The sequence below is a fragment of the Cercospora kikuchii genome (genome assembly GCF_019650295.1).
Source record: "Cercospora kikuchii DNA, contig_00003, whole genome shotgun sequence".
In the NCBI taxonomy this organism is placed as follows: domain Eukaryota; kingdom Fungi; phylum Ascomycota; class Dothideomycetes; order Mycosphaerellales; family Mycosphaerellaceae; genus Cercospora; species Cercospora kikuchii.
Window position 1 is genome coordinate 4,584,775 of NW_025408584.1, and position 24,970 is coordinate 4,609,744.

Sequence of the window (24,970 nt, forward strand, 5' to 3'; positions counted from 1 at the left end):
CACAAACAATCTTCGGTCTGAAGTCGAACTTCACGATGCCTGACTCGTGCTTGCCAAGACAACGCTCGTGCCAGGTACGGAGCTGAGGCCGCTGCTGAGGCTTGTGCACTTCAGGCATCAAGCGTCGCGTTTGAAGCAACAACAACACACGAGTTGGTGGTATGGCAGCATGGCTTTCAGGCGGCCATGGAAGTCACTCAGAATCAGTGGCGACTATCCGCTGCTGCTTCTGAAGGCAGACATGAGTCAGAACGAGTGCACCTTGGAGCTCACAGATCTCAACCGGCTCTGGGCAGTCAGCTTGACTGGGAATGAGCTGGTGGAAAGTGCGCGTCAACAGGGCACCAGCATAGATCCTGGCGAAGACGATGAGCAATTTGATCAGTTCTTGTCGAGGATCGAAAGCGCCTTGGACTGTGAACGCAAGACGCATCTCAGGCTTGAGCCCGGCGACGCCGAAGATGGGCTTCAGCTCAGCGTGGCAGTGCCTCTGCCAGGTTCGTTACCAACACTCAAATGGACAATGCAATTACGTCGTCTTGATAGCGATGACAGCAATGCTCTCGAGGCTGATCTTGTTGCACCTTTACTTTTGTATACCAATACTCTGCAATCAGAGATCCAGCACTTGGTGGAGCAACTCGGCCACAAAGATCGTGTTATTGCGAAGATTGCTGACAAGCTCGAAAACATTGGGCAAGATTTGACGCAGGTCTTTCCTGGAGCTTCAAACATCAAGTTTCACAAGCGAGCGCCGAAGAGAGTGCAGCTTGCTAGCCATGTTGATGGACTTGCGCCATTCGATCCAGCACAGTGGCAAGCAGAAAGTGCAAAGCACAGCACCGACGCAGAGCCTTCCATGCAAGCTCTCGATGGCTTGTTGGCGGGTCTGCCTAGCAGTCAGTTGCTTACTGCTCACAAGGAAATGGAGGGTAGCTGGTGGCGGTCTTGCGGGGGAGCAAAAGATTTGGACGAAACCTCAAACTTGGCCGAGGACAGTGGCATGTCAACTGACGGCCCAAGAGGTCGACTTGCTAAAGACGCAAGACTGGACAGTCCACCTACCCTCAGAAATCACGGAAGCAGCAGACTAGACGGCGGATTCCAACGGCAAGCTACGCCGCCACGAAGGGCCTCTCCTACACCCGCCGCCGGCGAAGACGAGGACGAGGAGACGGAAGATGAGGATGACCTAGATGCACCAAGATCGAAGGCTTCCCAGGAGCAGGCGAACAATCAACAAATTTCGTCAAGTCATGCAGATTTGGTGCATGCACGAGAACATGTAGCTCCAGTAGACCGCTCGCATGGAGCCTCAAATGAGCGCAATATCGTGAAGGATCATGGTATGCAGAGGAGCGCGGAACCAACAGACGAGATTGCTGACATTTGCCCCAGAAACAGAACCGTCACCGACACCAATAAAGCCCAAATCAAAGGCAAGATCAGGTCTGGGCGCTTTTGGAGGCAAGGCCAGAACGAAGACACCAGAACCAGAGAGTGAAGATGCTCCGTTGCCACGCCCAACCTGCAATGATGAAAACGGCCCCAAGCTCGGCCAATTTGGTGGCCAGCGCAAGCGCAAGACTCCTGATCCAGAAGATGAGGAAGCGGCAAGCATTCCCTCTCAGTCAAATCCGAAGCGCATCAATAAGCTTGGCGCTTTTGGTGGTGGACCGGCACATTCATCACCTGCGAAGGCGACGTCTCGTCTTGGGGCCTTTGGTGGCAGCGCAAAGGCTGAGCCTGAAACTGATGAGGTGGAAGATGACTTAGACGCCCCAACTTCTCGAAAAGGCGAATTGGACACGGTCGGTGAGGAGGAAAGACGGTCCCGAGCTTCAGTAAAGGAGGGGACAGAGGAGGTCGAACAGAAGCGTGAGAACTCGGAGGAGCGGGCCAACGTGAGACGTGATAAGCTCAAGCAAGATATTGCAGAGAGGAAAAAGGAGCCACTTAAGAAGAAGCGCAAGTTTTGAAGTGGGATCGTTTTGGTGAATGCAGGAACATTCGTGCTGGCTCGGAAGATAGTCGCTTCATCCAGGCCATGAAGCAGTCAGAGCAGACGTTGATCGTGTGCGGTGACGGAGAAATTTTCAAGTGAAGCAGGCGAAAGGGTGAGGGGGAAATCAGGAAGCATAGGGACGGACCGCAAAGCAGGTGGGCTTCATCAACAACAACTGCCGCAACGCGTGCTTGCCACGAGCGCGCAAGACCCGCGTCAAACATCTGCCGTAACTTGTTTGGAACGGACTCGAGCAGCCACGACCATCCCACACCCGCGCATCCATACCGCTCTGCTTCCCAATTCCCAGGCTCGCTTCCGCATCCGGCTGCATTCATGTCGCGCGCGCAGCAGTAATGTGCCAACATAGGTATTATTACTACGCCGGCTGTCGCCACCAGCGGACCGTTCTCGTCAACTACTGCGCGAATGCGACTCCGGTTGCAACCGCGCGCCTTCCACAGCAGGCGCAGCACCCACCGCGACCGCCTTCTACTGCTGGCAACTCCGATCCATTCGACGACGACGAGGGGAGCGCGAGCTCGATTCCCGACCTTACTTCCAATTCCACTGCTCCGTCCTCCTCTCCCACCACAACAACATCAGACACCCACACCTCGCATCGGCAGTACACCTTACCATCCATCTTCGAGCCGACTTCAGACGTCGCATCTTTACATCTGCAGCGACCCGTCCGCAGGCATTCGGACCCGGTCATCTTCGATATGGCTACGCTGCCCACATTCGCCAGATCGAATTGGAGAGAACCATTCCAACTCATAGTCGGCGCTGCAAAGAAGACATCGCCGGCAGAGCCCAGTCAGCTCGATGCTTACGGACACGAGTGCGCCGTTAGTAGCTCTTTCACACCCGGTGACATGGCATTTTGCTGACAGCGCAACAAGATCTCTGATGCAAGCGCGAAACTTCCTACCGACACAATTTCCGAACGATCCTCATCGAAGCAACAGTCTGTTGACAGGTACGCCTTAGTCGTTCAGGTTTTGAAACCTGGCATACCACTGCTCATCGATATGTTGAATGGCACTGATCCGTCTCAGCAGACAAGACACCAAGCGGACACCCAACGCGGTACTGCAAAGCAATCCAAGTCCACAGCATCGGTACACGGCCCGCGACTATGCTGAGATGTTCAAAGAGCTGGTCGAAGCACGGCAAGAACTTGAGCGTCTCAAGAGAGAAGGTGACCACCTTCAGAGATCCCGGGATGCCAATGAAAGCGCATACTCGAACAATCCATCATCGCCGGTCACTCAGGGTCATCATGACATTCCGTTGCAGGCGATCGACCCCAATCTTTCTCCGGCAGCTCTCCTTCAACGTGAACATGAGAGGATGCAACTGCAGCAAGCTTGTGTGCTGGATATGGCGATGTCTGATGCTCCGACCACCCCTCCGAGCAGTCTCGACTTTCCTGAACTCCATACCGCTGAGCACGTTTTGCAACCATCATCGCTCAAATTGAACGCGGTTCGCAAACCGTCCTATGCAAGCATGGTGACGCACGTTGGGGTGCAGACAGACGACAAGAACAACATCACGAGGGAGGAGGAGAATGGAAACAGCGTCTCGCCGTCGGCCACCACCGCCGATGCAGCAGACCAAGAGAATACATCTGCGTCGCCCACGCAGACGTCAGGCCCTGCATCCAGGATCCGTCGCGTTGCGAATGATGGGAGATGCGATCAAGACGCACAGCTGAACGTCAAATTCAACACTCCCGTCAAGGCATCGCCCCGTTTCGCCCAGCCTACCATGGCTTTCAGTCGTCGCGCTGACGAGACGATTCGCAAGAGCATCAACAACAACGCTAGCGGAACTCCACCAGAGGGAAAGTCGCCTTCGCTATGCTCCAGCGCTCAAAAACAACAAAAGCGCAAGTCTCTGCCGGGTGACTGGCTTAGTGGCTCTCCATCACAGGCAGCGAAACACTGTCAGGTCCCTGCACACCCTAGCATAGGATCTCATGCTTCTGAGCAGATTGTTGCAGCGCAGGAGGCCAACCCTCGGAAGAAGACGGGCACTTACAGGTCACCGACGAAGGCCGCTACCCAGCGGACTATCGCGACTATCGGACAAGAGACTACGCCGCCCTACTCTCCCCGACTGCAGCGCAATGTTGTCAAGGCTGATGTCTCGCCAACGCTGGTGAAGGATACAGCGACAATAACATCGGACGATGCCTCTTCCGCATCGCTTGAGACCACTATCCAAGTGGAGCTGAGCGATCGTCGAATGTCCGAGCTGCAGCCACGAAGCAAGGACTCCATCAAGTTGCCTGCCCCACGACGTTCTACAATTGGCGCTGATCTACCACACTCTCGCCAGCTGCCTGCAAATACTTCGATTGCCGAGCTTCTCTCGCAGCAGGCTAGGGCAGCTGGTCTACCCATGGTCGCGAACCTGACCACCCAGCGTAGAGCCTCGCATGGGCATCTCCTGATACCAATCAAGGCGAAGTTGGATAGAATTGGTATTCTCAGAGAAGGTCCGCATGTCTCCAACGTACGTGGCACCTCGGATCTCTTCAGTCCAAGCTCGCGAACCAACCAGTCCGATCCCTTCAGCCCGCCGGAGTCGCGAACGATGTACGACATTCAAGAAGCAACGTTTGAGGCATCAAAGGGTGACAACAAGGAGCGACGCGAATCTGATGCTGTTTCGAGAAACAAGAAGGTTGTGGTCCCCCCACATGTGCGTGCTGCTCTTAAGGATGCTGCCGCTCAGCGAGCGACCACTTCATCTGCTACGAGTCGTCAGACTACAGATGCACCGCCTTCACTTAGAGCCACAGCGCAGGAGTTCAAGCCAATGCTACAGCAGGTACAGCAACCTGTGCATCAGCAAGCGACAGCACAGCACCAGGGCGCACCATTACTTCATGGTGCATTCTCCTCGAACTCCACCCACCCACATACTTACGCAGCTGCCGCCAAGCTTCAGCCACAGCCGACCAGAGCACCTGATGACTCGTCGCCAGCACTCATTGATGGCTTTCCCACGACCGAGGAAGCAACGAGGTTCTACGATGAGGACGAATGGCTGAACATGACGCCGGATATGAGACGTGCGATCCTCGAACGTCGCACTCATATCCGCGGGGCTCCTGGTCCGTATCATCAAAGCCATTCACATGGTGCAGGTCCAGCTCACGGGCAGTATGCTGGCATGCAATCGCTGTCCACGACGTGCCCAGATGTTTTTGGTTCGAGCCCGCAAGAGTCACACATGGGTCAAGTTCATCTCCCTCGCATTCATCCGCTCGGCCAACCTGTCCACTGGGCAGCCACGTCTGGTATAGACCTTCAGACACCACTCGCTCCAGGCAGGCCAGCCATGCCGATGCTTCCTCCGCCTCTGATGGCGCCTCGCCCACCGCCTGTAGGCTTCAACTCCGCGCAGTTCGCCTTGCCAAGAACTCCAGCCCAACAGCCACGCTCGTGGACAATTGGCTCAGACCAGGTGCGGCGGGTCTACGGCTGGAAAGGTGGCGACGGTCGCGAGATCAAGTTCGTTGGGCATGGCCCGGACGCTGAACGTGATCCGAACAGCGGCATACGATTCAACTACCAGCGTAGAGTTGCAAGTAATGGCAGAGGCCCTCGCCTGATCGGAGCTGTGAACGAGGATGGCTCACCTGAAGCTCCCCTCGCTCCTCGATCTCGACATCACTGGGCCCAGCTCGCCGGTCATATGCGGCAACCTTGCGACAACATGGAGGTTGTGGATGCAGTCGAGCAGATGCCGATCCCCAGCAATGAGCATCTTTACGGATACTGCGGCAACTGTGCCATCTCCAGTCACTAAAGCTGGATGGCAGCGTTTCTGCTTGTCAATTTGTTCACGGAGTTTGCGGCTGTGGTCTGTTCCGCTTTTGTTTAAAAAGCATTGTCTACTGGTTTGGGTATATCGACAGCAGTTGTACTTCCGGGTTTGCAAGATGGGCATGAACGAGGTTGCTTATTATGCATGGTGTTGTTGTTTGAGTTGGCTTGAGCCAGCTCCTCTCATCGTTCAGGAGACATGCTCCCATAGCTTACATTACGCGAGCTAGATTCTTGTATGCAGCGCAAGAATGCGCATTTCGCGATAGAGGAGATGAAGTCAAGACCAACATGACCCAAGCGCCCCGCAATAGAGGTATACCTGAGCTTTAGCGTGGTGCGCTCTCGCGGCAAAGGAACAAAGCTTACTGAATCTAGAGCTTCTTTGGCGTGAGGGGTCATCGGGCTACGCATATGGTGTGCTATACTCCTCTTACAACCAACGTTCATGGTACTCTAACAACACAACACGACATCCAGAGAGTCAGATCAACCAAAGGAATCACCTCACCTCGACGACATGGCTGTCGAACTCGAAAACAAGAAGCAATACGATGAGCTCATCGCTTCGACTCCGACGGTGATTGTTTTCGCTCACGCGAATTATACGGCGAACAGCAGGACTTTTAAATCGCATTTCAATTCTGTGGCGGAGGAGAAGAGTGCGGATGGAAAAGTTGCTTTTGCGTGGTATGATGCTTTTGATGCGGATGATGTTAATGCTGAGTTGGTGGTATGGATTTCTTCCCTTGATCTTTCACTTCATTCGAAGTTAAACATGGTATGGGATTGAGACGGCTGAGGTGGGCCGTGGAGGTGTGGAAGAGTTTGCAGGGCGCTTTTGGGAGGAATGCTGACTTTTGTTCCTGATGTAGGTGAGAACTTTCCCGGCGTATTTCGTGTTTCAGGATGGGAAGAGGACGAAGAGTGTGCTCTCTTCGTTGGCGAATCCGAAGCAGTTGGATGCTGATGTTGCGGAGTTGGTGGGATGATTGTTGAGGATGATGAACGATTGGGTGAAAAGAACAATTTCAGAAGAGTGACTGATCGCAAAGTGGTATCATTGAGAGTATGCTGAACTACAGGCTGAAATCCGATATCTGACGCTTGACATCCTCGTGAGCTTTTTTTTTCTCTCTCATCGTCGCTAAATTAGGTTGCTTGACTACTTGTCATTCTCGCGCTCGTCGATTGCGACGCAAATGGCTGCGATCAGGCTCAAGTCAACACCCGGTGCAACTGTCACGAAGTACTATTCCGCATGTCAGCATCCCGAAGCGATTCAACAATGCGAGATGCGATACTCACAGTCTGCTTGTTGCCAATGACTTCTCTGGCGTTCAAGAAGCTACGGCTCATCTGTGCCACGACTCTGTCGCGATCACTAGCCAGTGTGATCTTCGCACTGCGATCAAGCCAGTCTCCTTTGACTTGCAATTCCATCGGTCGCTTGTCCGAAGCATTGACAAACTTGACAGTGCTCTTAGAGCTGCCCAAGGAGAAGTTTCCCTCGATGTCGAAGTTGTGTCCTGTGGGTGCCTCGGCATGGAATGTCTTGTGCAGCTTGAGTTTCTTCTCAGCGAGGGTGAAGAGTTCGTTGCCGGCCATGTCGGAAAACTTCTTCTTGCCATGGAGGGAGACGACTGGACAAAGTCAGTAAGTCGTACACAAGAGCAATGGGAGACGCGGGAGGGGGACATGCCTTTTCCTTTCACCTGCATGATCTGCGCACCATCGGCAGTGTGTACTGTAAATGTATCTCCAAGAGCCCACACCTTCTCCGTGAGTGTGAGTGTAATCTGCTGAGGGCTGTAGAGCTGCTCATTGGAAGAAGGACCAAGTGGAGGCTGGAAAGGCTGTAGCATAGGAAGTCCAGATGCTGCCAATCGATTCGCCATCGGCTGTGCTACTGGTGCGCCTGCCACAGGAGCGCCGGCAACAGCAGCACCACCTGCTGTCGAGGCTAGCGGGGCATTTGAATGACTAGTGGTCGTCGCTCCCACTGGGGCGTTTGTATGGGTCGTTGTCGTTCCGCCGAGTGGGGCCTGGTGGGCTGCAGTGGCTCCAGGACCTACTGGCTGAGCGACTGTTGCTTGAGATGTTGTTGCATGGGGCACTGTGTTTGGTACTGTCGAATGCGTGCCGGTTGTGTGGGGGCCTGCTGCTTGTGCTTGGGCAAGCTTCGCACGAAGTCCAGTCGATTGAGGTGCGGCCGTCTGCGATCCGGGTGCTAGAGGAGCTTGTACATGTCCTGGTGCATTCGCTGCTGGTACATTGCTGGTCGTATGTGTGGTTCCTGGAAGATGGCCTGGGCTCACATGGCTTGCACTAGCTGGCGGTACAGCTGTGGTATCATTGTAGACTGGGACTGGTGGTGCTGACATGGTGCTTGAGAATTTTTGTTATTAGATTAGTGTCCTGTGGGTATCGATCGTTTATGGACTTCTGGTCGTCGTGCGTGCCACACACGACCATAAATACCACTGAGGTCACAATTAAGTTGATGCACAAACCTGGTTTCGCCACACTGCTGTTACCTGTTCTAGCAAGGCGTGTGTTGTCTTCGAGCTCTTCATGCACGATGATGCTGCGGATGGCGCCATGGGTGTGTAGGGCATTGGAGATGCCCGAAAGGCCTTTGCCTTAACAATCTGGCTTGAGCAATCTCTCTCGTATAGCTGCTGTTAGACAGTGGATGATCGGGCCGTAAAGCTCGTCTCAAGGCTTCGAGCATCCGAACCATGTCTACTCCTCGAAAACATGGCGACATGAATATTCACTGCAGACTACGCCATAGTCCACAGGTCTGGTAGCCTTAAAGCAGCCACCGATCGACGAGGGAGGCATGTGTGTGGCGCAGGCGTGGTCGTCAGCAGATCGACAGACGCCATCTGGACTGCGAGAGATGATGTGTGGGTGGCAGCAGAACTTGGTTGTGGGTGAAGAAGGCATACATCATCGCCGACCCCGTGACGGGGCACAGCAAGGCAAGGCCAAGAGGTGACGTCCCGGGAGGAACGACTGAGCAGCATTATTCGTATCAATCACAAAGACAACTACCATCAAGCTTGCCATTCTCGCAGTGTTCTCATGGCGATCGTAGTTCAGATGTACTGATAGGTACAGTATCAACGTGGAGGCAACTCGCTACGTTTACGGCTGAAGTCGATCCTTCAATCCTCCAGTCTGTACAACCGCCCACCACCTGTGGCATTCCCCTCCTCACTCCGCCATGAAACTCATCACAGTGTAGAAGCCTTCAACATGGCCCATATCATACTCACCGGTGCAACAGGCTCAGCAGGCGCCGCGATCCTCTCCTACTGCCTCTCCAACGCCTCAATCGCACGCGTCTCAATCCTCTCCCGACGCGACGTCAAACTCGCAGAGAACCAGCCGAAAGCGCATGTAATCCTACACAAAGACTTCGAACAGTACCCCGAAACCCTCCTCGAGCAACTGAAAGGCGCATCAGGATGTATTTGGGCGCAAGGCATAAGCAGTCGCGGGATAAATGAAGCAGATTATGCCAAGATCACGTTCGACTATCCAGTAGCAGCCGCGAAAGCCTTCTCCACGCTGGGCCCGAAGTTCAACTTCGTCTACCTCTCTGGCGAAGGCGTGAACGCTGAGAGTGATAGTGGAATGCTGTACAGTCGTATCAAAGGGAAGACCGAGAAAACGTTGCTGGAGATGATGAAAGAACACCCGAGCTTGAGCGTGTATAATGCGCGACCTGGCGCAATCAATACGCAAGGCCAGTATCTGGCACAGCGGAATGTGAAAGCATGGGACAGATTCGCGACAGGTGTGGGCAACTTGTTCGAGGTGGTGTACAAGGGCATGGTGGTTCCTGCTCCCAGTTTTGCGAAGGTTATGGTCGATCTGGCTACTGGTGATGGAGAACCACTGGCACCGGGTGTCGGTGTTGAGGGAGATGGGAGATTGATCAGGAATCATGGGCTCAGACGGCTAGCTGGGTTGTGATGACAGACACGACTGGCGCAATGATAATGCTTCCTCCTTGTCAGAACCCGAAACGACAAGATGACAAAATCATACGAGCGTAGAGTTGTGAATGATCGTTTTCGAAATCATTTTTCGATTGGCCTTCAGACTGACATACTGTGGATATAGCACCTTGGCAAGGGAGCTGATTTCCTGATTCCAGAGCACCAACATCAAGCACACTCTCCAACCGAAGCCTTATTGCTTCCTGTTCTTGGCGTCTCCGCTGATATCTTCCGTCTATTCCAAGATGGTCCCGGCATCATCAGCACAGAAACATTTCCTGCAGCACGCGTACCTCGTCAGCACAGTGTCCCATGCAGCAATGCTCCCCAATCCCGCATGCTCTCACTTCGCCTGTCGAACTATAGATCAAAGCGCAGACTCACCTGTTGGGCGCGCATTGTCCGGAAGTCTGCGTGAGCAGCATGCATTGCACATTGCACAGCGGTGTTCCCAGCAATGGGCATAGAAGTGCGCCATTCAATTGTCGTTCTTCCACCGGCGCCGCAGAGGAAAGGGTCACGATGGCCAAAAGAAGAGAGATGAAGGCCGGGAATTGCATCTTGGTGACAGGCGTAAGGACTCTGATCTTATGGGTCTTGGAATTGAGCTGATCCTCAACGGACTGTGTAGAGAATGATATCAGCTGGCTGATTGCAATACTTCTGAACAAGGTGCGTTTTGCAAAGACGTGAAGTAGTAAAGATTGACGACCAACGTGCTTTCATATGTTTATCATGCCCATTCTTGCTTCCCCTCTTCCTTTAGATCCACTTAACAAACTCTACAGTCATCGCGTCTCAAGAGGAGCAATAGGCAAACGCGGATTACTACGAGCAGAGTAGATAGAATTAATGCCCTCAAACGTCGTTCTGTGCTACTCCACACGCCAAGTCAGTCAAGCATCATGCACGTCGCTCGTGTCTGCGAGGTTCGCGAGAAATAAGAAGTTCTCGGGAAGCACTAGAGCCGGCTGAGTAGCCTGTCTGTAGATCTCTTGATTCTCCGAGGCAGGATCAGCAATGTCTTGGAGTGCTCGTTCCTGCTTGCAGGAGATGTTCCAATTGCCACGCTGTTGGCACGTGGCATGCGACGGGGAACAAGAGGAGGATTTGGACCATGGTTTCTCGTATAGTGTTGTAGTGTACGAGTTCTGAAATGTAGCTGTTGATGTATAAGCCAGAGACATGCGATACTGTTTTTGAATGGTATTGCGTCTTTGAGTGTTCTTATTGTACATGGCAGATGAGTTCTAGTGCATGGGTTACATTCGGCACGAAGAGCCAACGATCTGGGTATCTGGGTATGATATATTAACAAGGAATACAGTCCGCAAACTGCGGCGAAACTATGTCAAGTTCTCGTTAGTGCCTATCTTTTAATGAAAGGACTGGAATATGGAACGTACCTTTTTTATTCCACGTCATCCACGTGGCACCCGGGTCTTGATCGCGAATAGCCCAGACATGTTGCAGACACTGCGCCATCCTCGACGTACGGCCAAGCCAATTTCCTTTCAGGTCGTCGAGTAGGCTCAGAATTCGTTGTCGAGCAGTGGCGTCGACAGCTTCGCAGCCAGCGACGAAACACGGGAAGATAATAGCTAGCGATATCCTCGAGTGCCGGTCGAGATATGAAAGCTCCGAGCATACTGTCTCCACATGCGTGCGTATCAAGTAATTGGTCCAGTGCAGATCCCGAAGACGCGTATAGAAGATGATGATGGCGGAGGAATGAATGGCCTCGTTCAGATGGAGAAGACAGTTATGACGGATCGGACATGCGCCAGTCGCCTTTGTGTCATCCTCTCGAGCCTCGAGAAGCTGGGCTTCCAGCTCAACAATCTCGGCTTCGAGGCTGAATAGACGGGTTGGCCAAGTCTCAGCATTCTGAAGGTCTCGTGTGAGGCGTGCCATCTTCAAAAGAGGCCTGATCAGATGTCGAGAGAACCCATACAAGGGATGTATTATCCAGTTCTTGAACGTCGTTGGATTCTTGACCTCTTCATCATCTGCCATATCCTCTAGCAGACTGTGTATCGACTTCTCTGAGAGCCGGGTGGTGGACCGGAAAGAGCATAATACGCATACTTCACACCACCTGACCAACATCATGGCCACTGACAGCTGGTCTGGATTGAGAGTGATTAGAGACCTCTCGTTCAAGAGGCAAGCTGCGGCACTCCGAGCCAGAGGCAGTAAGTCGGCATACACGCCGGGGCTCGAGGTACATAGCAGCATGATACAGGTCACGGTGTGGAGGTAGTGTTCAGGGCTTTGAGCTGCGTTGCTGGGGTTTTCGGCTAGAGCCTGGATGGCCTTGCGCTCATATGTCGTTTGCAACTCGCACAAAGAGTTGTCCCCAGTCGATCCGTTATAGTGGAAGGCAGACAGTGCAAGTGCAGCATAGTACAGGGGCAGGCTAGCGGTCGCCATGTCGGGCAAGCCGGTTGCGTACGGATCCTCAGCTGCCTTGTCGCCGAGCCATATATTGGAGTCCCAAATCAAGAAACCTTTGGAAGTGTGTTGAACGAAGTGCTGCCAGAGGAAGTGTACATCGGTTTGGACCTGCAGAGCCGGACTGGCGACGATGACCCCTGGTGACGCAGGCCCACGGGTGGAGAATGGTTGGAAGCAAGAAAATGACGGTGGCTGGGCCAGGGCCTCAGAGGCATAGTCACTGCCATAGTCAGTCAGTCCCGACTGGCGTCTCAAGATGGTCCGTAAACTAGGGCTCTTAGCTCGAAACGAAGCACGATTATCCTGCGTATCGATTGCGTGAGACCCATCGATATCCTCGTCTGTCTCGTACGTTCTCTCAGGTGCGTCCAAGTTGGGATGCGCCTGAGCTGTGGGTCGCCGCAATGGACGCGAAGAGGGCCTGCCGGGTGGTGCATCGTAAGAGACCAAATGCCGATTGTCCCTTTCGAGGTCTTTGCATCAAGATAAAGGACGATCAATGAGTGAGAGTCTTCTGTTTTGGGCGGTCAGAGGTCTACTTACTGCGTTTGCAGCACGAGAACTGCGCCCTCAGAGGCCTCGTCCCATCCTCGGGGAGTTCGACCGGCTTGAACGTCTGCAGCACACAGACCAAGCCATTGCGGTCACACCGAGAACACTGCGGCTGTTTATGATCGCACTGTGTGAGATGTGAGCTGAAGCCTTGTGGGAGCAACGGCGAATGTTCCGAAAGTACGTTGGACTGGAAAAGACATTGTCACGTAATGAGCGGGGAGGAAAAGCTCGGATATACCTTCTGTTTCGCCCGCGCACATCCACTGCAGGCTCCCTCCACTCGCTTGCTGGTGGACTTGTCGATCTGGCGCTCCATCACACGCGTCCACTGTCCTGCAGAAGATGCAGAATAGGCCACGGACGACTGCAGACTGGATCTTGGTTGCAGTCCCGGACGATCCCGGGCTTTGGGTGGTACGAGACAAGCACGAGACGAAGCGGTATCAGTGCGACTCGAGTCTTTCGGAAGAGGCAAAAGTCCCGCTGTACAGAAGTTTTATACAGTACTGTAACTGGGTAAGCCGAGCCAAGTGCGCCGGGTTATGGGAGGGTAGAAACCTTCGCCCACGCTGACGTGGGCATATCCCGGTCACTAGGCGCCGCGCCTGGTTAGCCACAGCTGTTCCGCCCATTCCCTGTCCTCCGTGAAGATTTGAAAGTAGAAACGGTACTTCTACGTAATCAGGAAACCAGCAAGATGACACAAAACCACGGACGCTTAGGCGTACAAGCCACAAAGAGAAGTACGTTGATGCCAAGACTGGTGGGCATGATCTGTCTCCTCGAAGGTATGTCGCTGGGGTTGTTCTCCTGCAGCATGGGATAAATTGTTCAGCTACAGCCATCTTGCAAGAGACCTCCGGTGGATATTGCCAACTGAAAGAGGCATGATGGTTACGAAGATGCGGTTTGCTGCTCTGTTTGCCGCGGTTGTGGTAGGAACGCCCCTGGTGGAGGACCAGCAGCGACTCGTCGCGTCCGATGATCCTGCCACTTCTTTCGTCGACCGATCGATTTTTGGCTCGCGCAGTCGTCTTCCAGATCCGGCGGGCTACCAAATCGATGAACTCATGCAGGAGGAGTGTTACATTGAACCCGACTCAGGCCTGGCAGGAATGCTGGTCGCTGGCAGCCCTACCTTTGCTCATCTTCCGCAACCCGACTGTTTCTCCAACGACAGCACCTCAGAGTTTGACATTGCCATTGTGGGAGCGCCTTTTGACTTGGGGGTTTCATATCGCCCAGGTGCTCGCTTTGGACCTGCTGCGGCAAGACTCAGCTCCCGGAGATTCCACGAACACATGTCCTACAGGTACGTCTCAAGGGCCGACGATTGCATCGTGCCTGAGTCATTTGCATCTTGGAGCGGACAGGGGAACTAATTGGAGCTCGAGCACAGCACGGACGACCCCAGCTTGAATCCATTTCGCTCCTGGGCCACAGTGGTGGACTGCGGGGATATTTCCAACACGCCTTTCGATAAGGTTGAAGCCATCAAGCATCTCCAGAAAGGATCTCACGCGATTTTGTCGGGGAGAACAAACGATACCCACAAGAGCACCCAACGCAGAGCTCTGACCATTGGGGGCGATCACACAATCAGTATGTGCTATCTTACCGTTTGTTCTCGGCGGGCTAATTCTTCCAGGTCTTCCCGTCGTCCGCGCTTTGAGTTCGTTCTGGGGGCCCGTTGCGCTGCTTCACTTCGATTCCCACCTTGACACCTGGGATCCCAAGATCATCGGCGGTGGAGCGTCAAAGTACAGCCAGATCAACCATGGCAGCATGTTCCATATCCTCGCGGACGAGGGATCGTTGTCGAATGACTCCAACATGCATCTCGGCACTAGATCAATGCTCTTCGACAGCCATGACGACCTAGACGACGACGCCCGCTGCGGATTCTCCATTATCAAAGCTGGGGCGATTGATAGGCTTGGAGTCGACGGGATAGTGGGAAAGGTCAAGAGGCGCGTTGGAAAACTGCCCACCTATGTCAGTATTGACATTGATTCGCTAGATCCGGGTGAGATCACCGCCAAAGCCGCTTGACAACGATAGAAACTGACAGGGTCCAGCATTCGCGCCGGCAACTGGCACATTGGAGCCAGGCGGATGGACCACCCGTGAACTTCTTCAGATCCTCCGTGGACTCTCCGAGGCCGGGATCAACATTGTTGGAGGAGACGTGGTCGAGTTTTCGCCAGTCTACGACAATACTGCCGAAACAACAGGTCTTGCCGTGGCACACGTTGTATATGAGCTGCTGCTGTGGATGGTCAGAGTGCCTGTGCCCGAGCCTTCGATATAGAATCTCTGAGTTCCGTCGGGAATAGTAAATGGTCGGGCTCATTGAGTGTTAGCGGCTCAGAGAGCTGAGGCAGGGGAAATACTGAAGGATTTCAACGTTTCAAATCATTAGCAAGCGGCTTGCTTCCCCAGGTCTTGTTTGTCTCGTACTTTGCTATGGTTCTCGTCCTCTAGACTCGAGCATCGACGCCTTGTGCTTGTCGACTGCGGAGCTTTTTCTAGCAAAATTAAGAGCACGGTGTTCGAGATGAAATGGAGTCACTGGTTCAGCATTCCTTCCAACATCACTTTATCGCTGGTAAGTTGGTCCATGCTTCCCAGCCATTCCTCGACAATGAAAAATAGCAATTTCGCCGATGGCCGTCTCTGGCTGACACGAGAGTCCGCGTTGCCTCGCCACTAGGCATGAGTAGAGAGAGAAAGACAGATTGCGAGCATGAAGCTTTCATCGTATGTTGGAAGACACTACCAGTATTATGACCGCTTCAACTCAATGGGTGGCAGCTAGACACAATCCCGCTCTGGCCAATACCTCCTAAGCACCGACCTGCTGTAGCCTTTCGTTTTCAGTCCATTCTTTCAAAAGCCCGCGACACCTGCAGCTCCCAATCGGTGATACCCACAAGAAGCCACTCGATCAAGCCGATGAACATCAGGGCTCCACACAGAACAATCCATAGCCCTTCCAGGCGCCAACCATGCCAGGCAAGCTAAGCTCCTCCTGGGAGCGCGAGGCAATAGTAGATCACGATGTTGACCGCTGCTCCGACATGTTGGCAGCCCATGCCTCGTAGAGCGCCTCCGCAGCTAGCGTTCAATCCATCTGCCACCTGGTAGAGGGCGATCACCGGCAGCACTAGTCGAATGAGCAGGATGATCTCGGCTTCGGGGGAGAAGGTTCGTGCGATCTGCTCATTGAACATCAGTAGAAGAATGCCGATCAAGGCGCCCACCAGCATGCTCAAAATAGCCGCAGCGTGAGCGGCCATAGCGGCGCGTTTGGTGTTCCTGAGACCAAGCATGTTTCCCACACGGGCACTTGCAGCGATTCCGATGCCCAAGGGCAGCGAAGCAATGGCAGCATCCAACGTCATTATGGCACTCTGGGCGGCGAGGTCAACTTCGCCAAGCTGGCCGGCGATGATGGTGACAATCTCAAACGCCCACCATTCCGTACCAACATGTAGAATACCGAGCAAGGCGAGCCTGACGAAAGTACCTAAGTTGTGGAAGCTGCGTCGATCCCATCCGGCCCAAGCTTCTGATCCTTCGACCAACTTGATCCAGAGCAGCAAGCCAATGAACGATAGCCAGAAGCCAATGCCTGTGGCCACTGGAGCCGCAAGAACCCCGAGTCCGGCAGTCTTGACCAAGAGGTAGTTGAGAATCGCGCTAATGGGCGCTGTAATCAGAAGGACGCAGGGACCTGCTCGAGTAATTCCTTGCGCCTGGAGGTATTTCTTGGTGGTCTCAAAGTAGATGTAGCCTAGTCCTCCTGGAATGAGCCAACGCAAAAAGAGACAACTATCTCGAGACAGCTGCAGATCCTGGCCAAGGTAGATGAACACTGTACTGGAGAAATACCACAGAATTGCTACGGGAACGTAGAGCAGTGTCAACACGAACAAAGCGCGTTGTAATAGGACGCCTAGGGCGTGTTTGTCGGTGCTCCCGGTGAAGCTCGATGATGCCAAGGTATCCAGCGCTGTTGAGCCTCCAAGAGCAACTAGCCACCCAGTAGCGGTTGCGAAACCGTAAGAGAATGCGGCCGTGGACAGGTGTTGAGGGAAGGTCGTGCTGACGATCAAGATAGACAGAGTTTGGAATGACATCTGTAGAATGTAGGACCCGATTACTGGTGCTGAGGCCATGGCAATGACTCGAACCTCATGTAGCATTGATAGCCACACCGACTCGGCCTTGTTGGGGAGCCCAAAGCATTCTGCCTCCGCAATGCTTGCCTTTCCTGCTGAATTTGCCGGAGCAAGTAGAGCTGTTGTCTCGCTGGCGGTTGCCGAGCATAGAGAATCTCCGTCGTCGATAGCAATTGGTACATCCTGGCTGTCGTGCATGGTGAAAGGGGAGAGTCGAGCAAGGCCGCTTGTTGCGCACGAAGGCGAGATATTCGAGGCAGAAATAGCGAAATGTCAACTGTGGCCCTCCAAGTCTTTATCTGATTGACAAAGTACTCGGGACAGAGGCACTGGAGCTCCGTATGCAGCCACCATAATCCTCCCGAAAGATACAGTGAGTGGATGACTGAAACATTGCCTGTCACTTTCCAGACGCTCCCGCGAAGGAGAAGCGTTGCACCTGCATCATCTTTCCGCTTCGACGCTTACGTCACCTGGGCTTCGGAGTGTGCAGTCGGAGCTGGAGAGGGGATATTGCGCTGTTGCTCCATAACATTTGTGCATTGACGCGTGATACAGTCGCATCCTTCTCAGTCGGTCAAGGTGTTGTCAACATGGTTTGGTTCTTGCCCCTGTAAGAGAAGCTATGTCTGTCCCACAGCCTCGCACCTAGCTCGTGTTGGTCGCATTGTGCACAAGATGGCCAGGTCTGAGGTCATTTTGACACGCTTAGTACCAGTTGTGATAGGAATCAAGTGGTAGTAAGACCTGTACATAGCGTGGCGATACGCATGAACGGCACTTTTGCTGTATACAGTCTAGCGTGCTACGTCCAAGCTCCGTCAGGGGGTAAACCTTGTCTATGAACAGCTCACAGGCATGGCTTTCCTCCTCTCAAATCGTGACGCGAATTCAGGATTGAATCGTGTTGCGGCAACTCTGCCTAATATGGCTTTTGCGATATCATTTTCAATGAGATCGGGTCGAACAATGAGAGTTGCCACCTCGATCCGCTGAGTCGTCACCTGCTTATGACTTGCAGACCTAGGTGGGATCCCTACAATAAGGGAAGGGCTGACAAAAGGCTGTCTTCGACGTTAAGACCTACAGTCTCCGAGCATGCCAGCCGCCTCTTGGACGGTGATAAAGCCCGAGCATCACATCCACGAGACCATACATACACAGTGAACGTGAAAGCGTGGACTACTATCACGCTGTTGAGTCGCTGGCCGTGTTGGTAGTGGCGTGGATATGCTTGACTGCAATCATAGATTCCATCCGAGCTTTCGCATTGCACATACCTGGGCCAACAAGTTGCAAGCTGTCGCCATGGACACTGAGGTGGCATGAGGTCAAAGGTATACCATCAAGCCTTCCCACGCAGGAAGCAGCTAACAGCTCTCAGGGGATCGCGAGGAATGGGCCCATGCCTTGCACCAAAAATATGGAGATGTGGTACTCCTCTCGCCTAGGGAAGTGTCGATCGTGGAAGCCAATGACATTCGTGAGGTTTATGTATCTCACAAGTTGGATAAGCCACCGCACGCGACATTGGTGCTCGAACAATTCGCAACGACCAATCTTGCCTCGACGAGGGAATCAGGGCTCCACGGCGGCCGTCGAAAAATAGTCGCCCCCATCTACGCAGCGCCGATGATCGTCTCAGAAGCTAATCAGGCGATGTTCAGAAAGCTCGTCAAGCGTCTCACTGGACAAATTGACCAGGAAGCTGCCAGTGACTCGGAGGGGGTAGTCAACATTTGGCCCTTGTTGCGCTATCTTGCAGCAGATATCATGACAAATATTGTATTTGGACAGGACGATGCCCTCAATTCCCTCGAGGAACCTGGCCATCGACAAACTGTAAGGATGATCAGGATACCCGTCGAAGACGTGAGGAAGACCTTCGGGACGCTCATGCGTTGGTGGTATCCATGTATGTCCCCAACCTATTCGAGACAAAGACGCTTTCGGTATCTGACGTTCCATCGCAGGTGTAATGAGCATGGTTATGCATAGCAGATTTTTGCCCCAATCGATGAAAGGCTTCGCCGACGAGGACAGTGGGCTTCATGAGTACGTTGTGAGGAAAGTGAACAAATTTCTCAACCTAAAAGAGCTTCCCAAGACCGAGGTTCCAACACACATCAGCCTCCTCATTTCCAAGTATCGCGATGGCGTAGCGAAAGATCTTATTCCTGACACGACCTGGATCGCGAGTGACTGCCTGGACCACCTATTCGCAGGTAAGCTCGATATAGGACACTCTGCTGGTACTTGACTGATGCAATGGATCTGTTCAGGATCGCTCACCACAGCCGATACCTTGTCCTACATGACATTTGAGATGTGTCGACCCGAGAACTACGCACGCCAGATCAGATTACGCGAGGAGCTATTCGCAGCTGGCATCAAACCAGGCGTGGAAGCTGTGCTGGCAGACGTTAATAGGCTACCATACTTAAATTGCGTGATCAAAGAGACATTGCGTCGCTACCCTCCTATACCATTTGGAGAGCCGCGTTTGATCAAGCCAGGACCAGAGCTCAGGGTTGGAGGGCACTTCATTCCTTCGGGGGTATGCATCGGACCCATGATCTGTATCAAAATCTCTACTGACAGGTGTGCTTCCAGATGACGATCTCGGCTCAGCATTACTCAGTTCATCGGCACCACACAGCTTTCGTGGATGCGGACACTTGGATTCCGGAGCGTTGGGAGGAACCTCAAGAGTCTGACAAAGGCCGACAAATGACCAGACATTTTTGGCCGTTCAGCTCCGGCCCGAGAACATGCATTGGCCAACAGTGAGTCTTTCTCTAGCTCCAAATCTTTGTTGCAAACACGAGGCTTACATTCTCTTTAGTATCGCGTGGGCGGAGATGAGGCTCACTGCGGCGATGATATTTTCCACTTATGAGGTGTCCTATGGGCCACAATATCTCGGAGAGGACGGCAAGCTATTGCCTGCACGACAATGCAGCAGAGTCTTCCCACAGACCAATTTCGAGCCTATTAGGTTCAAAAAGCTCTGTAGTTAGCTTTCATTAGCTAGACTTGCGGTCTTAAGGAGAGATAGAGACGTATGGGCTTGCTCCGTCTGTGTAGAAGTTGCCAGCTCGCGTCCGCTATAAATCAGAGCTAATATGCTTCATTCGGGTCATGCTTCGTCGTGGAGCGATGTGATGCACGAGTTCTGAATGGTAGCCGTGGACGAGGACTGGAAACAAGTAACGTTTTTGATAGATCGATGTCATCCATACATGCAAAAGTGGCAGACACAATGCTGCACTGAGCTCACAGCGTAGATCTGTACGTGAACTTAGTGAAGAAAGACCGAGCAGTGGTCGACATGTGCACGAGACTAGCTTTCGTTTGTCGGTCTTACAAAGCGGATCATGTTCCGTCAACCCATGCCTACCATGGACCCAATTGAGTATAGGCGACGGATATGACATCAATTTGTCAGCTCCTAGAGTTACTTGCACGCTTCACAAACACTCTTCTGTCCGAGTGCTCTATTAGAAGCGGGATCAGCTTTCCCAGGCTTAGGTTGTTCATTTCCCAGGCCTGCTCGCGTTAACATTCGCGGGTTGCGTGCACCGATCCCATATTTCGTTGCCCACGAAGCACAAATGTCTTCACTCTGCTCAAACGCCCCCAGCAGCTTGAGTTCAATAAGACTTCGTGTTCAGTAATCAGGATATCCCATCATCGTGAAGCCTCGGAAGATCCGTGATCTTTTTCATACGCCCTTCACAAGATGACTGATTGCGTGATGAATACAACGATCGTCTTACCAAGCTGTTTCGCGGGCAAGATTGGAAACGTGGTCTATTCAATGGCAGTCTTACCAAGCTGCGTGTTGGGGATGACAAATGACGCAGTAGCCGAGCGCGTAGTTCGTCTTTTTGGCGTGGCATAAATCGTGTAACGATGAGCATTTGAGGTTTCAATTGCTTCATCTTCCGTCTGAGAATCACTCAACTCATCTAGCGAATGTTGTTGTTGAATCTATTAATCTTAGCCATCGCAGCCTACCTCCATCCACATTTACGTTCTGCTTGGAATACCGATAAAGCCATGTCTCAAAAAGCCCTTCTCCTCCGCGAAGCTGGCACTCCGTTAGTTGCTGGGCATCGACCAATCCCGCAGCCCAATGAGAATCAATTGTTGGTGAAGGTCTTGGTCGCTGGCCGTAAGTCTACGATTTTCTGCATTGGTGGAAAGGAGTTGAGAAAGCTGAACGATACACAGTGAATCCTCATGACCAGAGAACCCGCGACAACGGTCTGTTTGTATCGAGCTACCCATATGTTCTCGGTGCAGATTTGGTCGGAGAAGTTCTGAAAGTAGGGACCGGCGAGCGTTCGGCCAGTTTCTCGATTGGCGAGCATGTGTTTGGCCACACAATGGCTGAAGGTGGCGATCCAAATGACTTCAACGCTGCGCAACAATACGCCCTTGTTGATGCAAGGTTCGTGGGCAGGGTCGCGAACAGTGGCCTGAGCATAGATGAAGCAGCCACCATTCCCGTCAATGTGCTAGCCGCTTTCATCGCTCTCTTCGCAAAAGCCGGCCATGGCTTCCCGCCTCCATTTTCGTCAGAGGCAAAGTCTTTCGGATTTGAAAGCATCACACTTCTGGTGATTGGGGGTGGTTCTAACACTGGCCGAGCCGTGATTGAGCTGGCAGCCTTGGCGGGAATAGGTCGAATTATCGTGGTAGCTGGACTGCACCACGCGGACTTGCTCCGTTCCAGAGGTGCAACGCACATCATCGACCGACACGCCGCCAACGCATTGGAACAGATTCGCGCCGTTGCAGGAGATGATTTGGTCTACGCGATTGATACGGTCAACGCTGGCGAGGACCAAGAGCTTGGCGTGGCAGCTCTCTCAAACACGAGAAAGGGCACGTTGATCACTCTCCGCCGGCCGGAAGGAGAATTCCATGCTGCTCGGATAGGCTCCAAATCAGCGGGATACGAGCGCCGCTTGGTATTTGGCGTATCTCCGATCCATTCTGAAGTAACAGTGGGCTTCTGGGAGGAAGTTCCCAGGTGGTTGAGCGAGAACAAAATTCATCCTTGCAGTTTCGATGTCATCGAAGGCCTGGATGCGGAAGCTGTCAACAAGGTTCTGGATGCATATCGCGATGGAAGGGGGAAGAAGACCAATATACATCCTTGGGGAGATGAAAAGGATCCGCATGGACATCTGTGAAGGGCTGGCGACCATTCGAGCGTGGAACGAATCTCATCAGGCTTGAATACATCGTGCCCAGTCCACAAGACTGTCGGCAAGTCAGCGACCGCATTCGGGGACTTTTGGACGAGGCAGTCCAGGCATGTTGAAGCAGTCTCGATCTGTCGAGAAGCATCCACCTTGGTGGGTGCTGGTGCGTATCCGAGCAACATTAGCAATAAAGGTACAGCCTGAGTCAGTGTTCCAATCCAATTCTATCCAACTGGATGCACGTTGGTCGGTCTTAATTGCGCCCGCCCGAATAATGTGAAGCCGCGCCGCCTTGTGTATTGCAATGTTGAACCAGACCGATGGAGAAGTCGTCGCACACCGGAGCAGCGGAGAAACTCTGCGCCGAGCGTGAATTGTGGCGCTCGGGCGGGAGCATCTTGCTGTGAAGATTGAGGTCGTCTCCAACACACTGATACATCAAGCCTGCAGAAGGACCGCCCCTGTACGAGCATTCGCTTCCCTAGATGCAGTTGGCAAGAGATGGGGAACAGTGACCGCACGACGAGGACGGCTACATGACTCGCTTTCGCATTCGGCGATTCCCGGTTGGCGGCTCCAAAATTTCCCAAGTCCAAGCCCCAAAGACTTCGCATTCCAGATCTGTCGATAAACCGGGCAACATGGACGCCGAAAAGTTGCTCAAGGCCTACGGCTGGTCGGGCTCCGGTAGTCTCGACTCTCACAATGGCGCTCAATCCCGCGGACTCAGCAAGCCACTACTCATCTCGAAAAAGGTCGACGTTCTGGGCGTTGGGTTGAACAAGCATGCTGCTGTCAGCGACCAGTGGTGGATGCGCGCCTACGATTCTGGACTGAAAGATCTGGGAACGGGAAAGAAGAGTACATTGGCCCAGGTCAGAGAGAAGGGTATGTTTGCTGGAGGGCTCTATGGCAGATTCGTGAAGGGAGAGAGTGAGGGCGGCACAATACAGCAGTGGAATGAGGAGCAGAAGAAGAGGAAAAGAGAGGACGATGACAGTGGCTACGACAGCTTGGGCAAGAAGGTCAAAACAGAAGGCGCGGAGAAGGTAAAGAAAATGGTCTCTCGGAGAGTCGATGCATTCACGCAGGAAGCAAGAAAGAGAGGCTTGCTGGAAGTTAGGGTGGTGAAAAATCGAGCGCTCGAAGGGAAGGCAAAGGGAAAGTCTGTCGAATCATTGTACGGCGAAGAAGCTGTTGCGCGTGTGTTCAAAGAGGCCGGCTTGGAACCCAGCAGCAAAGAGGACAGAAAGAAGCAGGACAAGTACGACAGGGAGAGGCGCGTGCGACGATTTAGGCAGGCGGTGAAGAGCTTCGTGATCAGTCAACTGAAGCCGAAAGAACAAGCACAATTGGAGGCCATCGATTACATCAGAGATAAAACGCATGAGGAGAAGCAGCGGGATAGGAGACGGGCCAGGATCGAGAAAGCTGAGGCAAAAGCCGCTAAGAAGGCGGCGAAAGAACAACAGAGACTAAAAGACGTAGAGATGAAAGCCTGGGAGATGGACATGACAAGCGAGGAATATTTGAAATATCGCAAAGATAAGAAGAAGGCGAAGAAGGAAGGTGTTTCACTTGAAGAATACTACGAACCACAAGAGAGAATAGAGGGACTTCTGGAGGCAGAGGCTGGTTTGGAGGATCTGGAAGCGAATGACCAAAGACAATCTGGTATTCCTCAAATCTCACAGGACGAGGAACAGGCAAAGTCGAGAAGCAATCAGGTCATCGATAGCGAAGGCAATGTCCGCTACACAGTGGATCCGGATGTTCCTGTTCCCCTCGATCCCAGTATCTGGGAAGGCATCGGAGCGAGATCTCTACCAAAGAGAGTTCGCAAGGCACGACGGCAATGGATGGAGGATCAGCGCGAAGCAAAGAAAGCAGCTGAAGGCACTGCGTCGACCACGAAGCAGGCCGAACGCAAGAACGCAAGAAAAATCGCAAAGCAAGAAGCCATGACGATGAAAATTCTGAGCGAGTCGCGCAAGCAGAAGAAAGGTAAAGGGGCTGGGAAGACGGCTTCGATAGAGGGGATTGGCGAAGTGCCCTTAATTGATGTCACGACGAAAAGTCCGGAGCCATTCACCGCAGATCAGATGGCAGCTGCGAGGACTTCAGCGAGGAAAGTACTGAAAGAGCAGAAGAGGAAGAAGAAGGCTATGGAAGCATCTGCTTGAGCGGCCAACGCAGAGGATGTCGCTCGATGCAGCAAAATGTATCATGGACGCTACCGCTTCATTGCAGCTACACCAACAACTAACGCCAATGCTGTCCATTGTGCTACGAGTTTGCTGTTGATTACTTCCCACTCGAAATCATTCGTTGCTGAAGTCGTACGTGTTTCTGTTCGCCATACCACGAGGCTCCATGCATGGCTCGCCTCGGCTCACGCGCATTCCCGCTGTCAAAACGCGGCTGCTTGCATTTGAGCAGGAGGTGAAGCAACGTGGACAACAAGACGCCGCTCTCTCGCTGCTGCCGTGTTCGTAAGCTTCATTTGACAGCTGCGATTACCCGTATACTGCCTGCAGACTGCACTCGAGGTAAGTGCGAGGTGGCACGTCCACACAAGTGACTACCGCTTGAAGTTCGAGGCATCTCAGATGCCCGAGCAAGAAATCTGTCACGACTGGTGGCGCTGGTGGCGCATCCACCCATTCAATCATCAATTGTAAAGCTCCAGACCGCT

General features: G+C 53.1%; 11 protein-coding genes across 12 annotated transcripts; 8 read left to right on the forward strand and 3 right to left on the reverse strand.

The window, feature by feature from the left end:
* Positions 1–169: 169 nt before the first annotated feature.
* On the forward strand, positions 170–1,979 carry CKM354_000616600 (uncharacterized protein; the record flags this gene model as incomplete). 2 transcript variants are annotated; one of them, XM_044801470.1, is made up of 2 exons in its annotated part: positions 170–1,346; positions 1,399–1,979. In XM_044801470.1, the coding sequence occupies 2 exons, from the start codon at positions 170–172 to the stop codon at positions 1,977–1,979; spliced, it is 1,758 nt and encodes a 585-aa protein (XP_044657405.1). The 2 variants fall into 2 exon arrangements, with proteins under 2 accessions (XP_044657405.1, XP_044657406.1); XM_044801471.1 differs by having other exon boundaries at positions 1,405–1,979.
* Positions 1,980–2,361: 382 nt separating this feature from the next.
* On the forward strand, positions 2,362–5,833 carry CKM354_000616700 (uncharacterized protein; the record flags this gene model as incomplete). The annotated part of the gene is made up of 3 exons (XM_044801472.1): positions 2,362–2,856; positions 2,911–2,987; positions 3,070–5,833. The coding sequence occupies 3 exons, from the start codon at positions 2,362–2,364 to the stop codon at positions 5,831–5,833; spliced, it is 3,336 nt and encodes a 1,111-aa protein (XP_044657407.1).
* Positions 5,834–6,370: 537 nt separating this feature from the next.
* Positions 6,371–6,842, forward strand: CKM354_000616800 (uncharacterized protein; the record flags this gene model as incomplete). The annotated part of the gene is made up of 2 exons (XM_044801473.1): positions 6,371–6,583; positions 6,726–6,842. The coding sequence occupies 2 exons, from the start codon at positions 6,371–6,373 to the stop codon at positions 6,840–6,842; spliced, it is 330 nt and encodes a 109-aa protein (XP_044657408.1).
* Positions 6,843–7,015: 173 nt separating this feature from the next.
* On the reverse strand, positions 7,016–8,234 carry CKM354_000616900 (uncharacterized protein; the record flags this gene model as incomplete). The annotated part of the gene is made up of 3 exons (XM_044801474.1): positions 7,016–7,102; positions 7,159–7,493; positions 7,553–8,234. The coding sequence occupies 3 exons, from the start codon at positions 8,232–8,234 to the stop codon at positions 7,016–7,018; spliced, it is 1,104 nt and encodes a 367-aa protein (XP_044657409.1).
* Positions 8,235–9,114: 880 nt separating this feature from the next.
* CKM354_000617000 (uncharacterized protein) lies at positions 9,115–9,837 on the forward strand (the record flags this gene model as incomplete). Its single annotated transcript, XM_044801475.1, has 1 exon — positions 9,115–9,837. The coding sequence occupies one exon, from the start codon at positions 9,115–9,117 to the stop codon at positions 9,835–9,837; it is 723 nt and encodes a 240-aa protein (XP_044657410.1).
* Positions 9,838–11,174: 1,337 nt separating this feature from the next.
* Positions 11,175–12,959, reverse strand: CKM354_000617100 (uncharacterized protein; the record flags this gene model as incomplete). Its single annotated transcript, XM_044801476.1, has 3 exons — positions 11,175–11,209; positions 11,270–12,540; positions 12,952–12,959. The coding sequence occupies 3 exons, from the start codon at positions 12,957–12,959 to the stop codon at positions 11,175–11,177; spliced, it is 1,314 nt and encodes a 437-aa protein (XP_044657411.1).
* An 818-nt stretch (positions 12,960–13,777) lies between these two features.
* On the forward strand, positions 13,778–15,186 carry CKM354_000617200 (uncharacterized protein; the record flags this gene model as incomplete). Its single annotated transcript, XM_044801477.1, has 4 exons — positions 13,778–14,187; positions 14,275–14,477; positions 14,524–14,901; positions 14,954–15,186. The coding sequence occupies 4 exons, from the start codon at positions 13,778–13,780 to the stop codon at positions 15,184–15,186; spliced, it is 1,224 nt and encodes a 407-aa protein (XP_044657412.1).
* A 709-nt stretch (positions 15,187–15,895) lies between these two features.
* On the reverse strand, positions 15,896–17,257 carry CKM354_000617300 (uncharacterized protein; the record flags this gene model as incomplete). Its single annotated transcript, XM_044801478.1, has 1 exon — positions 15,896–17,257. One exon carries the CDS (start codon positions 17,255–17,257, stop codon positions 15,896–15,898), a length of 1,362 nt encoding a protein of 453 aa, XP_044657413.1.
* A 660-nt stretch (positions 17,258–17,917) lies between these two features.
* Positions 17,918–20,079, forward strand: CKM354_000617400 (uncharacterized protein; the record flags this gene model as incomplete). The annotated part of the gene is made up of 7 exons (XM_044801479.1): positions 17,918–18,020; positions 18,310–18,396; positions 18,444–18,974; positions 19,033–19,284; positions 19,342–19,616; positions 19,673–19,845; positions 19,905–20,079. The coding sequence occupies 7 exons, from the start codon at positions 17,918–17,920 to the stop codon at positions 20,077–20,079; spliced, it is 1,596 nt and encodes a 531-aa protein (XP_044657414.1).
* Positions 20,080–21,121: 1,042 nt separating this feature from the next.
* CKM354_000617500 (uncharacterized protein) lies at positions 21,122–22,263 on the forward strand (the record flags this gene model as incomplete). The annotated part of the gene is made up of 2 exons (XM_044801480.1): positions 21,122–21,236; positions 21,296–22,263. The coding sequence occupies 2 exons, from the start codon at positions 21,122–21,124 to the stop codon at positions 22,261–22,263; spliced, it is 1,083 nt and encodes a 360-aa protein (XP_044657415.1).
* A 653-nt stretch (positions 22,264–22,916) lies between these two features.
* On the forward strand, positions 22,917–24,458 carry CKM354_000617600 (uncharacterized protein; the record flags this gene model as incomplete). The annotated part of the gene is made up of 1 exon (XM_044801481.1): positions 22,917–24,458. One exon carries the CDS (start codon positions 22,917–22,919, stop codon positions 24,456–24,458), a length of 1,542 nt encoding a protein of 513 aa, XP_044657416.1.
* Positions 24,459–24,970: the final 512 nt, after the last annotated feature.